The sequence below is a fragment of the Pleurodeles waltl genome, chromosome 6 (genome assembly GCF_031143425.1).
Source record: "Pleurodeles waltl isolate 20211129_DDA chromosome 6, aPleWal1.hap1.20221129, whole genome shotgun sequence".
Classification (NCBI taxonomy): Eukaryota; Metazoa; Chordata; class Amphibia; order Caudata; family Salamandridae; genus Pleurodeles; species Pleurodeles waltl.
Window position 1 is genome coordinate 1,484,870,836 of NC_090445.1, and position 16,301 is coordinate 1,484,887,136.

The 16,301-nt window shown below is 44.0% G+C and overlaps 1 protein-coding gene across 1 annotated transcript in view; it reads left to right on the plus strand.

Annotated features, from left to right (window-relative positions):
• PCDH15 (protocadherin related 15) overlaps positions 1–16,301 on the plus strand; it is a 2,681,631-nt gene that overhangs the window by 738,180 nt on the left and 1,927,150 nt on the right. The window contains exon 5 of the mRNA XM_069240977.1: positions 10,918–11,073. Within this exon, the coding sequence (XP_069097078.1) occupies positions 10,918–11,073 (156 nt within the window). The remainder of the gene's footprint in view (positions 1–10,917; positions 11,074–16,301) is intronic.

A 16,301-nucleotide genomic window follows, 5' to 3' on the forward strand; every position in this document is an offset into this window, starting at 1 on the left:
ACATCAAGGGCTTTATACCCCGTGTAGTTAGTCTGAAGCTAAGGCAAGGGAGGCTGGGTAACTGTGCACTTCAAAGGCATGTCCCTAGAAACATCTCCCCACTTCAAATGCAGAACTGGGCATAGATCCTGGACCTCAGACACCAACTCTTCTGTACACTTCTGGACCTCTGGATATTCTGCCAGGAAGACAGACTACTGTGCTGCTTAAAGGACTGCCACTCTACTGGACTGCTGCTCTGTTAGACTTCTGCCCTGGTATGATGACCTGCTGCCTGCTGCCCTCTTGCCTGGGTGTTGGAAAATGGGTTATTGGTAAGGGCAGGTAGGTACCTACACTTAGCAATAGGCCACTAACCACCACTAAGGTCCAGTTAGGTCTCAGTAAATTAAACCCAGCTCAACCCTTGGTAGCTTGGCAACGAGCGTCAAGGCTTAACTTAGGAGTGTAAAGCATTCAAATATCACAAAACAGTAATTAAATAAAACACAGGAAACAGTTTAAAAATCCAAAACCAGTTTATAAAGATAGATTATATTTTTATCTTTTAAAATGACACCAAAACGAATAAAATCGGATAAGGGGAACCGGAGATATGATTTTTTAAAGAATTGTTATTTTTTTAGCGCCTAGAAACAAAAAGCGCCAATCGGGTCATCTGGTTGCACCTCGACTGGGGCAAAGTCAAAGTTTAAGGCCAACCGCGATTGAGCCCTGCTCGGCTACAGGCCGCGGGAGGCCTCGGTTAAAAGTTTACCTTCACACTTTGGGGGTCATTCCAACCTTGGCGGGCGGCGGTACGGAAACCGCCATTTGGCCGCCATGCGGCCAAAATTCTGCGGCCCCCATTCTGCATTCCCGCCCGCCAGCCCAACGGAAATGAGGGCCGCAACACAGGAGCCGGCTCCGAATGGAGCCGGTGGTGTTGCGGCAGTGCGACGGGTGCAGTTGCACCCGTCGCGCTTTTCACCGTCTGCTAGGCAGACAGTGAAAAGCTGTCCGGGGCCCTGTTAGGGGGCCCCTGCACTGCCCATGCCAGTGGCATGGGCAGTGCAGGGGCCCCCAGGGGCCCCAGGTCACCCCTTACCGCCAGCCTCTTCCTGCAGCGCTGCCCTGGCGGATTCTCCCAGTCGGGGCAAAAACGGCGGAAAACCGCCGGCCCCGGCGGGGTGACCGCGGCTTTACCGCCGCGGTCAGAATGGCATTTGAAGCACCGCCAGCCTGTTGGCGGTGCTTCCGTCATTCTTGACCCTGTCGTTCCAAGACCGCCAGGGTCAGAATGACCCCCTTAGTCTTTTTTTCGAAGATTTTCTTCAGCGGGACGAACCTGCCAGTCCAATCCGAGCCCTTCTCTGGATACGCAATGCTGGAATCCTCGGTGGAGATTTTTACCTTCGCACTTAGTCGTTTTTTCGAGGTGAAAATCCTTCGACCGGGGTAAACCTGGATCTTGATCCGACGTCCATGGAGCCCTTCTCGGATACGCTGGCTGGGAGGTCCCAGTCAACTTTTTACCTTCGGGCCATATTTATACTTTTTGACGCAAAAAAATTAGCGCCGGCTAGCGCCATTCTGAAGCGCCATGCGGGCGCCGTATTTATTGAATGGCGTTAGCCGGCGTTAGCCGACCGGCGCTGCCAGGTGTGCGTGAAAAAAAACAACGTACACCAGGCAGCGCCGGCGTAGGGAAAAATGGCGTTTGGGCGTCCCTAAATGGGGCAAGTCAGGCTGAGGCAAAAAAATCGTCTTAACCCGATTTGCGCCATTTTTTTTGGGCGCCCAGACGCCATTAACATGACTCCTGTCTTAGCAATGACAGGAGTCATGCCCCCTTGCCCAATGGCCATGCCCAGGGGACTTCTGTCCCCTGGGCATGGTCATTGGGCATAGTGGCATGTAGGGGGGCACAAATCAGGCCCCCCTATGCCACAAAAAAAAATGTAAAAAAATACTTACCACAACTTACCTTTTCTTCCCTGGGATGGGTCCCTCCATCCTTGGGTGTCCTCCTGGGGTGGGCAAGGGTGGCAGGGGGTGTCCCTGGGGGCAGGGGAGGGCACCTCTGGGCTCATTCTGAGCCCACAGGTCCCTTAACACCTGCCCTGACCCAGGCGTTAAAAAGAGGCACAAATGCGGGGGGTTTTGCCCCGCCCACTCCCGGGCGTGATTTTTGCCCGGGAGTATAAATACCACGCACATGCCTGGGAGTCATTTTTTAAGACGGGAACGCCTACCTTGCATCTCATTAACGCAAGGAAGGTGTTCACGCAAAAAAATGACGCTAACTCCATGAACTTTGGCGCTAGACGCGTCTAACGCCAAAGTATAAATATGGAGTTAGTTTTGCGTCGAATTTGCGTTGAAAAAAACGATGCAAATTCGGCGCAAACGTGGTATAAATATGCCCCTTAGTCTCTTTTTCAGAGATTTTCTTTGCCGGGATGAACCAGCAAATCAGGCCGGGTCGCGGTTGAGGCAAGCCGGCTAGAGTTGCCGCGGCGGGTCGGTCCCTCTATGGAGCTTTTTTACAAAAGTTGTCCAAACTTCTCCAAACTTCTGGGGCTTCTCCCAGATGTCCTTTTAAGGTTCTTTTGGGGTCCACAGCTCACCCCAAGGGTCCAGAAGTTCTGAGATGGTCCTTGGGGGGTGCGGACTACAACTCCCAGAATGCACCTGGCGCAAACTCATTTTTGGCCACTGGACAGTGGTCAGCTGGTCGCTTTCTTCAGGAGTTGGTGCAAGGGACTCTGGATAGCAATTTTTCACCTGTAGCAAACAGGGAGTCCCTCCTTGAACCAGTTGAAGCCAGGCAAAGTCCTTCTTGTGGTGAAGCCCAAGTGTGCAGCTGGTGCAGTCCTTCTGAGTGCAGGTTCCAGGTACAGGCCAGGGGTCCAGCAGGGCAGTCCTTCTTCTTCCGTTGTTCTTCCTTGTTGGATGTGGTAGGGAACTGAGGTGTGGGTGCAGGTATGCCAGTTTTATCCTTGCTCCTGGGTGAAAAGCAGGGGGGTCATGGTTCTCCAATCAGGTGCAGGGTCCTTCCCCCTGTGATGACCACTTCCTGGGAAGTGTGGCAAAAATCAATCCCAGGAGGCAACATTCTCTAAAAATCCATCATGGCTGAATCTAATTTTTGGAGGTTACATCTGCTTGAGCCCACCCACTTGTGTGGCTAAAAATCATAAACACACCCCTCTCCTGCCCTCTCCTAATCTAATCAAGGGGGCACCTCGTTCTCTGGGGTTGCAGGATGTGGGGGTGTTGCTGGTTGCTCAAAATGTCATTCTCTGCCTTTGAAGACCAGTTTGGCAGCCCTCCCCCTTCCTGCCTCACCATCTGCTGAGGGGAGATTCCTTCCCACAGGCACATTCCTTTGTGTGAAGCCAGGCTACTTCACACCTCATCAATGCAGCTTGGCCAAGCTGCTAGAGGCTGGCCAATCAGAGCACAGCAGCAAAAACAATGCAGGGCTGAAATTGGCAACTTTTCAGGTAAAGTTTAAAACTCTTTACCTGAACGAGTTATATTAAATCCCACAACTGGAAGTTGTGGGATTTATTACAACAACTAATTTGATACCAAATTCTTGGTATGCATCATTTAAACAAACTTTAAAAATTAAAATAAAGTCTCCCCATTCTAGCCTATGAAAGCCATTTACTACAATGAGGGAAAAAGGAATTTGGCTGTTTTTACCTCACCAGGGCCTATAAAACTATTTTTATAAGGTCCCTGCTTATAGTTACATGGCACCCAGCCCTAGGGGCACATAGGGCACACCTTAGCGGTGACTTATATGTAAAAATAAGGTCGTTTAAGACTTTGGAACTACTTTTAATTCCAAAGTCGAATTTGCATTCAACTTTAATTTAAAAGCAGCCAGCAAGGCAGGCCTGCCTTTAAAATGACACTGGGCACCTCAGCAGTGGGTGCACTGCCTATGCTGTGGTCCTTAAACCTATATGCCCTACCATATACTAGGGACTTATAGGTAGGTTAACTTAGCCAATTATAATCAGCCTAATTTGCATATTGATTTTACACAGTGCACAAGCCCTGGGACTGGTTATCAGTACCCAGGGCACCATCAGAGTCAGGAAAACACCAGCTAAAAGTGGAAAATGGGGGCAAAAAGTTAGGGCGCCTCTGCAATCAGCCCTGTTTTCTCACACTGGGTGAGACGGATTGCACTGGCATTTGCTGAACCTGGGACCTCAGAGTGACTCCAAGGGCTAGTTGACTGGCCTCCTAACTTGAGCTTCAGGCACAAAAGGCACCTACAACCTCGACCCCAGCACCTGAACTCTGCCATCTATGAGTGTACTCTGCCAAGTGGTGCCACTCCACCCTTGGACCCTGAGAAGTGGACCTAAGTTGTTCTGCCAGCCTCTGTGGACCCAGCAGAAACATTGCATCTCTTCTGGTGCACAGCACAACCCCGAGCAGAACTGATGCATCACCACTGCTGCATGTATCAGACCAATCACAAAGACCTGCATTGCATCTCAGCCTGTTGTCCCATCAGTCTCCCTGCTGCATGATGCATCCTCTGCGCAGGACCTAGCATTACTCATCAAAGGCAGCCTTGATGAAGATGCCAAACTTCACATGCATGCTTGAATGAAACACCCCCAAACCCCTTAAGATTCTTGACAGTTAAGCTTCCATCATCACCAGTACAATATCTTTGGGGTTTTGACTAGACAAGAATCTCAAACTTCAACCCACATCAACACCACCACAAACGTGCACTACTTTGAATCAAACTTTCCTGAGATCCTTGACTGAGCTTCCACTTGAAAGAAGAGCACCTATTGTATTCCAAAATCAAACAACCTGAAGACTTTGAGCAACCTTTTAGATGCATTTTTAATCTCCAGAGATCAACAACACACATGCTGTTATAATTCCCTTTTATTGCACATGCTCTTCTGTTAAAAGAAAAGAAGTCTCACACAATCCTTCACTGGATCAGCTACCAATCTGTGCAACTCAAAACTGCTCTAGTACCAGACAAACCAATAACTCCATATCTTGAAAAGGGAGATACAAAAACCACCTCTCCAAAACGACTTCCCTTCTTGACAGAACACCTTCTCAAAACTATTAGTTTCTGTAAATCAATCCTATACTGAGGTGTTCCTACCTTAACTAAGTGATCGTGCTGACTACAATTCCTTATGAATGTTATTTCTACATTATGAATCATGCTTATTTTGCTATGGCTCGGAACGATAATTGCTCTCTAACAAATGCTAATAATTCCCAAATGAACCACTTCAACTATTCACTGATTTGCCTGTGTAATAAAAGTTTTGAAGGAAACCTGGTCTAATGTCCCCACAAATCAGTCATAAGTGAAACATAATCACTTTGTATATATGATCTCTGTATGGCTTTTGTTATTTTTAATATCAATGAAGCACTCTGTCACCCTTAGGGTCTAATATTCTCTATACAAAGACAAAACAAATGTAAAACAAATACATTTAGTTGACTGGGTCATCCTTGATTATCCAAGAAGTTTTAGCCCATCTCTGAAACGCAGCTGTCATGAACGTTCCCTGTGCTTATTTTAATATTCTGTTGGACTGAAACCCCTGCAATTGTTTTCCATGTTTTTTTTTATGTGGTTAATTTTTGCGTAACTGCAGAAGAACTGAGCTATCCATCTTTCTTATGTGAAGGGGCTAATATAAACAGCCAGTTGGCAAACATGTTTCTATAGTTCAGCCGATAAAATGTGCTTGTCCTCTGAGACTCCTGGAGGATTAGGACCGTCACCTCCTCTCACTAGCTAGCCTTGTGTCAGGCAGTAACAGGAGGCTGCAGTCCCATACTCATCACAGAGTGGGATGGGTCAGCAAGAGTTGCACACTCCTTCACTCTGTAACAAGGTTTCGCTGATCGACAATCAGCCATGGGCAATTCAGGGCTTAAACCGTTAGTGGCGAGATATGAGTCTATTTGTGACTCACCTCCTCATCAGGAGGAAAGAAACACCAATCGATTTGCCAGGCTGAGAAGGTCACGTCCAAAGGGCTGTGAAATCTTCAGCCTGGAAAAGATCGGTCCAGGCAGCCAGGCACCTGCACATTTAGTCCATTTAGAGGTCATCGCTAAGGACCTTAACATAAAAGGTATCTGTCAGCCTGACCTTTTCTCAGCCTGACAGACAATCTTCATGTCTGCAAAGGTGAGGGGTGGGGCTCCTCTGCCTTGAGGAATGGGCCATTGCTGTATCTGTGCCTTAATTTCTGATTTAATAACCTGCTTCTCTCATATATGTATCATTATACTTTATGCACCATTTTCTTGCTCTGGACTTGTATCACTCAAGTTGAACTTATCAGCAGCAGCCGCTTTATCCCTTGGGCACTGGGAGTGGAACAATGAAACAAAACTTGAATTTTAAAATGCAAAGAAAGACAAACTAACATTGCATAATGATCTCCAAACAGCAACATCCTCAGCTCCTGTGGGGAGGAACCTTCGGTATTGGGGCTGAGACTAGTGTTAGGGCTAACTTAGAAATGTTGATGCTCTTCCATGGCAGAAGTGTGTTGCAGGCTTTGACCCTTTGTTCTTGTTTCCCTGCTGAGAAACACTGAGTTACTTACTGAGGTGGGCTTGGCTCCTGGTTGACATTGAGTTCCCTAGTGAGCTGGGATGGGCTCCTGGTTCAGCACTGCTAGGTGTATGCAGATATGATGATTTGGTTAATTCTGGCCTCTATACAGTGGTGGTTTCCTGGCACTATTAGGAATTGGATAGAACTGGGCCATCCTCCTGCTCCAGTTCCAGATTGTTCTGGATTCTGACTTGGAGGAGACTTCGGATGAGCTGAGCTGCTTGCAACTCCATACAGTGCTAGCCTTGTGCAAGCATGGCTGTAACATGTTCTCCTGCAGCCTCTGTGGCGCATGGTGGCCGAAAAACTTTAGGAGACCCCAAACTTTCACTGGGCCGCCACTCAGACCAAGGCCAATGAATACATATGACATTTGGGAGACTCAGGGGTCCATCATGGTTGCCGGGCATGTAGCATTATGCTGTTGATAGTCAGAGCCAATCCATATAACACAGCTGTCTACTGTTTTATTTTAAATTTGAAAAACCATAATTAGCCTTGTGCTCATTAATGAAGTCCCACAAACCAGGAGAAATCATTATTTTGGGGAAAAACAGGCATAATTTAACAATGCCTGTGCACCTCAGTGGTGAACAGATTCATTTGGATTTAGTGAATGTTGTGAAAGTGCAATGCAGACCAGATCAGCAAATAAGCACTGAGATATTTATTTCTGGTGTACAATTCAGGGCATTGCATCCTTATCCAAAAATACAAACCAATCTGATAGGGGGACAGAACCTTTCACTTTGCATTTAGTTGTCACTTCTGAGCTCTACATAGATCTTCTTTGTTGAGATTCATAATGCTTTCATCCAGTCTTTCTAGATCCAGTTTTTATTTTCAGCATCAAATTATGTCACCAAAGTGTATCATGATTGCCAAACATGATGTGTGAAATCAGCCTAGATGAGAATGGAAGTACTGGGTTGAGGTGATCAAGAGAAAAAACATGTTAATGAAACTGCACTTTGGCACCAGCTCATATTCATCTGAGTGTCCTAAACACAAATATATCCATGAAAAAAATTGTCATGGTGGCAAAACAAGTGCTATGCTGCCTGGTGATCAGGGGTACAGGGGAAGAGGTATGAGTCAGAGAACACTCCTCTGTTACATCTCAATAACCTCCACAGGGGTGCATATGACCCTTCCTAACTCTTTTATCTTACAGATGCTCGCAACTATTTAGTCCTGATGATTTTGACCCATGGATTAGTTAGGTGGGGGTTCAAAAGGTCAATACAAACAAGTGAAAAATGAGTCCTCAAACCATTGATATTGCGTCAAAAGTAGATTTGTATTCTTCACTGTATTTATTCCCCTCACATGTTGTCATTTGTATATACAAAAATGTATCATTGTTTTAACCTCTATTTCTGCACCGGCAGCGATGCATCACTTTCATCCTTCAATTTTCACGTTTTTGTTGGATTTTGCAATTATCAATTATTATGTACATTATCGTTCTTCGGTCTGCCTATGTGTATCTTTAAACGATGTAATTCTATTGAAGCAGATTTGTGCGTGTGTATAGTGATACAGACGCATGTCATGTGATACTTTAGAGTAGTTTTGACGAAATGCTCCCGTGGATTGCCCGCATACGCAATACACTTAAAGTTGCACTTAAAGGTAAACAACGCTGGCTTGATTCAACCTTAATTAAGTATTGCAATTATTATTTTTAAAAAAACAACAACACTATTCTCGCAAAAGATTTAAACGCCGTGCTTAAATTTTCTTTAGGCATGGTGTATCTTTGCCATAAAAACATTGTGGGCATAAGAAAAAAAAGAAATACCTTGATTCAATGAGATCGCCTTCCATGAGAATTCTTTACATCAACTTTCGTCTAGGTATCTTACCTCCGGCTAATTTACATCAAGATCACATCCCACTTCTGTGTATTATATTTGTAATACGCCCATAGCGAATACGAAATGCAGCTTATTTTTGCAGCTTTATTTTTCATGTCCATTATATTAAACCCTCACAAAATCCTGGCTCATACATACATACAAATTAATGTTTGTAAGAATAAGGAAAGAAGCTTCTAATTTAGGTAAAACCATTGATAATCCTCACATTCAAATGTGTGCAGCTAATTTTTAATCATGATTCGAAAGTCATGTAGAAGATAATTTAGACTGAAATAAAAGCTTTGTTGGTCCTTTATCAGTTTTGAGCTATGCTTGTATTATTAATTGGGTGTTTTTATAAATTGACAACTAAGAAGGTCAACGAGGAGAGAATACATATGGTTTATTGTGTATATTATACTATGCATGCAATTACACCTTTTAAATATGAATTGTATACTAATATATGCAAGAAAGTAATTCGAATTGTATTCATGTTTTTAAATGTACATGTTTTAATTGAATTATTGTGTGCTTCCAAGGGAATTTTGCAGTTCCAAAATAAGCATTATGTCAAGGATGAGGAATGCCTTGTATAAAATCCTGTGGTCAAACTGCCAGATAACCATTGTTATTACTTATAGTCTCCTTTACTAGACTGGCAACTGAGTGAGAGGGTAGCAATTTGTAAGTTCTGTTGTAACCAAACAAACCACCTTCTAAGCCGTATATGTTCCCTTTCATTATATTGTCTCATCTAATCAGTCTACCAGATATTGATTTATATACCGTTTGTTTTAGTTGCATTGTACAATATTATTAGCGCAAACATAACCTGCTAACAAAATAAGTCCCAGATAAATAAGTACATGAATTCAGCGTATGGGGAAAATTAAAAGAATGGATGCTTAAAATACCATTCACCGGACTGCTCTTTTGGAGGAGACATCCATTTGGGGGTGCTGGTCTCGTAAAAGGGTAAAGGTAACATTTGAGGAACAGGCTTATAGTGCCTGCTCTTTCTCATGTTTGCTGTACAATATCTCAGCAGACAGCAGAGCACTTAGCTCTAATGAATTTACCAATAAATCTTCCAGATTCATTTGTGTGGGGAATGGATTGCTGCAGATTTGTTTCTGCGAAGAGAATGATCTAAATCCGATTATCTCCATGGCTCTAAGACTTGCATATCAAATGAAGCAGACCTCCTTCTAGGACATGCCTTTTAGAGATCACATCAAAAAGAGGTCGCAACCACTCAATAGTCTGCCAGCATTATGAATGCCTACCAACAGAAGCCGTTTATTAAACTGGCTGTTATGCTTTTTGCAAATTTTATTGAAAATGTACAAATGCATCAGTTTGAATCTCTTGCAAGTCCAGAACTAGGCCAAGCATAATGGATATCTCTGCCCAAAGTAAAACAAATATTAGATAAAAACACAGGTTTCTGTCAGAAGCAATAGGATGTCTGATGTCTGGTCATGCTCCCACCAAACTGTGATCAAATCAAAGTCCATCACAATAGCCAGACATGTTCTGCTATATGGTGGTTTAGCCTTACAAGAGACCAACCCTGTCCATAACCTTCTCTGTTGGAAGTGCTGCTTCAAGCTCTGCCTAATTTTCAGCAATGTCTGATAGTCCCAAGAGACCATTCCAGCACTAAGCTTGCCCTTTCCTTTCTAGATCCAAAACTTGTCAGAGAAGCTAACATTTACCAACACCCAAGGATAAAGCTACCACAATGCTAGACAAAAAAAACAGCCTAGAAACAAAACCAAATGAGAGCCTGAACCATATCCACGATAAAGCAATTGGCCACTCTGTCACATGCCTCACTAACTAACTTGCAACGTGAGTTCAGTCCTGGCACACAGCCCAGACCAAAGACCATTAGAGAATATAGCTCAAGCCCAGAACTATTGTCCTAACATACCCAAGAATACAAATTAATCCAGTAAATCTACCAAACTAAAAGACTACCTTCCATGCAAAGTGGCAACTCAAGTGACTAACTTAAAATAGTTAGGAGACCAGACAAACACAAATGAATCTCAGAGCAGAGAGTCATCGGGAGCTCCACCCAGTAGCTAATCCTAGGCCAATCTAACCAGTCCTAAAGCCAAACTGCCAAAAACAAATCAGATACCCTCTGCCCAGCTCAAGGCTCTATGTTAGTCTTTGTGTTTTTAGGGACAGAGCTCTGTATAAGTTTGGCTGTTACAATTAGTGTAGTGTGGGCTGAATTGTGGGTGAGCCTTGATCTTATGAAGAGCAGAGCCTTAAAAGAGTCTTTGTAATTTTAAGGAGCGGAGCACTAAGATACTCGCATACTATTTGGACTCAAATAAATTCACAATGTCAGCTACATTTAGTATAAAATGTTTTTTTTAATATACAAACTTTTGTCTGTTTGCTTTACAGCCTCCTGTCTCCATCCAATCTATTGTTGTTCAAGTCCAGTGTATTAATCAAAAAGTTGGTATCGTCATCAACCATGAAGTACGGATTGTAGTGCGAGACAAAAATGACAATTCGCCCCGCTTCCTAAAGGAAAAGTACTATGTCGCAGTAAACGAGGTCTGTATTTTTCATACTTCTATTGCCACCTGCAAATACATTTAACAATGGGTGTTTCAACACAATCACTTTCAATGTGATTTGGAATGCAACATTATTTTTATTTCTAATTTTTAGTATGATGTAATGATCAGGGTTTGTTAACAGTTGTATTCATTGTATGTTTGGAGATAACTAAAGAACATTTTCTGTTCAAATCCAGCCTGACCTTCTGACAACCATTTAGATCAGACCTCCATCCTATTGCCCCTGCTAATTTCAAGAATACATGCAGAAGAGAATGTTCACAAATGGAAACAATAATGCTAGCAGTAAGAGACATAGGCCCTCATTCGGACCTTGGCGGGCGGCGGAGGCCGCCCGCCAAAGTCCCGCCGTCAAAATACCGTACCGCGGTCGCAAGACCGCGGCGCGTATTTTGACTTTTCCCCTGGGCTGGCGGGCGGCCGCCGAAAGGCCGCCCGCCAGCCCAGGGGAAAACGACCTTCCCACCATGAAGCCGGCTCGTAATCGAGCCGGCGGAGTGGGAAGGTGCGACGGGTGCTACTGCACCCGTCGCGTATTTCACTGTCTGCTATGCAGACAGTGAAATACTAGCAGGGCCCTCTTACGGGGGCCCCTGCAGTGCCCATGCCATTGGCATGGGCACTGCAGGGGCCCCCAGGGGCCCCGCGACACCCCCTACCGCCATCCTGTTCCTGGCGGGCGAACCGCCAGGAACAGGATGGCGGTAGGGGGTGTCAGAATCCCCCATGGCGGCGCGGCGAGCTGCGCCGCCATGGGGGATTCAAATGGGCAACGGAAAACCGGCGGGAGACCGCCGGTTTTCCATTTCTGACCGCGGCCAAAGCGCCGCGGTCAGAATGCCCAAGGGAGCACCGCCGGCCTGTCGGCGGTGCTCCCGCCCCCGTTGGCCCTGGCGGTGCAACACCGCCAGGGTCATAATGAGGGCCATAATGTAGACATTTACATAGCTTTGATGGTAAATCCCTGCCACACAAATCATTGTCAATGTACTCCTATGAAGGGCAGTAGTGAATTCATTTTCAGGGTGGGAATGGGGCCTAAATGTGTCAGTAACATAAGGCAAGAAATTCGACTTTAAATTAAAAAGTATATTAGTGCAAATACAAACTGTTAGAAATGGGGTTTTTGGTTGGCAGTCAGGTTATCCCCTATCCAAGCAAGAACCCTCACTCTAGGGTAAGTCACACACAATCCAAATTATCCTGTGCCCACCCTCTGGTATCTTGGCACTGAGCAGTCAGGCTTAACTTAGAAGGCAATGTGTAAAGTATTTGTGCAATAAATCATACAATAACACAATATAGTACCACAAAAATACACCACACAGTGTTTAGAAAAATATATAATATTTATCTTGATATTTGTAGGTCAAAACGATAAAAGATGCAATAAGAAATTGTAGAGATATCACTGAAAAGTGATATGAAGAGTCTTAAGTCTTTAAAAAGCAAACAAAGTCTCTTTCAAGCACAAAGTGCCTGGTTTGAAGTGGAAAATCTCCGCAAAGGACCGCAGAGGAGGAGATGCGTGGAAAAATGGTGTGTGCGTCGGTTTCGCCCCTTCACACACGGACTTGCGTCGTTATTTTTCACACGGGGAAGACGTGCATCGTTTTCCAGCGCGCGAACAGTCTCCTTCTGTGGGTCGCGGGAATACCAGATGTCCCAGGGTCTGTGCGTAGAATCCTGGGCTTGTTATCCGGCTGCGCATCGTTCTGGTGGGCTGTGCGTGGAATTACCTCCCTCACGGCTGGCGTCGCGTCGATTTCCTCTCTGGAAGTCGAGCGGCGTTGTCCAGGCAGGCCGTGCATCGAAGTTCCAGTCGCACCACGGCGTCGCGTCGATCTTTTCCTTGCGGGGTCGAGCGGCGTCTTTCCGGATCGGCGTGCGGTGAATTTTTTACCGCGGAGCAAGCTGTGCATCAAATTTTTCCACGCACAAGGAGTCCAGTTGAAAGATGGAAGTCTTTTTGGTCCTGAGACTTTAGGAAACAGGAGGCAAGCTCTATCCAAGCCCTTGGAGAGCCCTTCTGCAGCAAGGCAAGAGTTCAGCAAGGCCAACAGCAAGGTAGCAGTCCTTTGTAGAAAGCAGTCAGGTGAGTCCTTTGAGCAGCCAGGCAGTTCTTCTTGGCAGGATGCAGGTTCTGGTTTCTTCTCCAGCAAGTGTCTGTGGTGGTAGGGCAGAGGCCCTGTTTTATACTAAAATGTGGCTTTGAAGTGGGGGTGACTTCAAAGAGTGGTTAAGAAGTGCACCAGGTCCCCTTTCAGTTCAATCCTGTCTGCCAGGGTCCCAGTAGGGTGTGTGGCAGTCCTTTGTGTGAGGGCAGGCCCTCCACCCTCCCAGCCCAGTAAGACCCATTTAAAATGCAGATGTATGCAAGTGAGGCTGAGTACCCTGTGTTTGGGGTGTGTCTGAATGAATGCACAAGGAGCTGTCAACTAAACCTTGCCAGATGTGGATTGTAAGGCACAGAAAGATTTAAATGCAAAGAAATGCTCACTTTCTAAAAGTGGCATTTCTAGAATAGTAATATTAAATCCAACTTCACCAGTCAGCAGGATTTTGTATTACCATTCTGGCCATACTAAATATGACCTTCCTGCTCCTTTCAGATCAGCAGCTACCACTTCAATAATGTATGAGGGCAGCCCCAATGTTAGCCTATGAAGGGAGCAGGCCTCACAGTAGTGTAAAAACGAATTTAGGAGTTTTACACTACCAGGACATATAAACTACACAGGTACATGTCCTGCCTTTTACCCACACAGCACCCTGCTCTAGGGGTTAGCTAGGTCACACATTAGGGGTGACTTATATGTAGAAAAAGGGGAGTTTTAGGCTTGGCAAGTACTTTTAAATGCCAAGTCGATGTGGCAGTGAAACTGCACACACACGCCTTGCAATGGCAGGCCTGAGACAAGTATAAGGGGCTACTTAAGTGGGTGGCTAAACCGGTGCTGCAGACCCACTAGTAGCATTTAATCTACAGGCCCTAGGCACATATAGTGCACTCTAGTAGGGTCTTACAAGTAAATCAAATAGCCAATCATGGATAAACCAATCAACAGTACAATTTACACAGAGAGCATATGCACTTTAGCACTGGTTAGCAGTGGTAAAGTGCCCAGAGTTCAAAGCCAACAACAGCAGGTCAGAACAAATAGGATGAAGGAGGCAAAAAGTTTGGGGATGACCCTGTAAAAAGGCCAGGTCCAACACAAACCATTTCTCCATGAGGAAATGTACTTTTGCTACATTTCTGTAGAAGGAGCCATTAACAAATTTGAATAATCCTGGAGATAGGCAGATTTTTTTGTGTTCTTACTAGAATTCTTTGAGAATTCCAAGTAAGTTTGAAATTTGTTGCAAAATTAGGAGTAACTATGTAGGATAATACCTTTGACTAGCTCAGAATTTCTTTTGAGAATCAGGTGGCAAATACTGTGAAGGTGGAAGTAAACTGTGCGTCCTTCGTTTTGGATCAATCCCAGGCCAGCATTATTCTGTGTAGATTTAGAGTCCTCTATTAGGATTCACACATTGTTTTCCTGCTTGTACTTTGTTGATGGTGCTAGAAATCTAAGGTGTGTCCGTTTTTTCTCCAAATGCGATACATAAACCATCTTTGCTCATGAAGCATTGCTGTTAGTGTGAGCAAAAACTACTTCTTTCAGTTCAAGGGATAGAATGACCCCTACCTCTATTATTTTCTATGGGGAGTGGTTGAAGTACAAGTGGTTTGCTATTTGATGGTACTGGACTCACACTAGTTCTCAGTTGGAGTGTATCACTACCATTTTGGGTCCTTTTTGGTTAGAAATACAGCTTGAGAATAGAAATGAGCTTACACATTTGTGACAGGTTGCATGCCCTTTCCAAACCCACCCTTAGCCTCATTATTCCCCACTTTTTAAAGTAAGTATTCCTTATTTTCTAGCCACTCCAAACTGTCCCTCCCACATTTAATACTAAATTGTTTGTGAAGATCTATGCAGTTGCTATGGAGATCTCAGCACATAACAGACAAGAGCGATGGAGGTGTTGACCTTCACATGTCTGTTTGTGAAGGACATTTTATATATTTGTATTAAATTAGTAATATTTTTATAGCACTAATAATATACTAGGAAATGTAGTTTGTGACTAGGCCTCACTGTTTTTTGCATGCTTTAATTTGTTTGCAGAAATTTGTTTTGTTAATAGATATATTCATTTGTGTGTGTGCTCATTCACTTAGTGTGTGTGTTTGTGTGCAGTGGTGTCCCAATGTTAGAATTAGTGATGAATAGAAAGGTGTGCTTTGCAGTAGGACATTTATAGAGGTATATCTGTTAGAGTATTTAAATGGGACTGTTGCAAGGACTCAGATGAACAAGTGATGTCTTCCTCTACATTTTGCATCAATGTCATCATTTCGATCTTTGCTTATTTTACATGCTCACATATTACACTTGGTTTGAATGATACCGCCTAACATTGGATACAATTTCACATGTTGGTTGATCTCAGCCTTTTCTGTACCAGTGTTTGAGTGGCTGTATTTTTGTGCCCACCAGCTCTTTCTTGGACTAGCATCCAGACTTCAATTCACCCTAGGTAACACAAAAAAGGACATTTTGATGGAAACACTGGGTTGCTTTAAGTTGGTTCCACATTTACCTGGTTTGGTTGAAGTTCAACATAGTATACAGAAAATGTGTATTACAACAAACAATATTTGTAATATTTATAGTAATACTTTCCAATGATGCTACTACCAATGCTAATAAACATCATTATCTTTATTATCATAGCCATAACATCAGTGTATTGTTTCTGTATTATCGTGTAGGTCTAAAACAACAAATAAATGCTCTGGAACACTGTTCAAGGATGCAAATATTACTTGCTAAAACTGTATAATTTTCATAAGTTCATTTTACCTGACATCATTTCTGTCTTCATTTCATCTTTCTTGTTAGATTCTTATTCAGAATGTTGTTACATTCAGAATAGATTAGCTTGCTATGTAAGGAAACTACACAGAGTGTCAATGCATTTCTTTCTTAATATTATGAATGCATGTTTGATACTGGACTATTTTCTTAATTACCTTGTAGCTGCACATCACTATTTAGTAACAGGTGCCATTTCGGACCAATCATTAACATTTCTTACTTTTGTTTCCTCTACCAAAGTAAATGATTAATAATTGTAATGTAT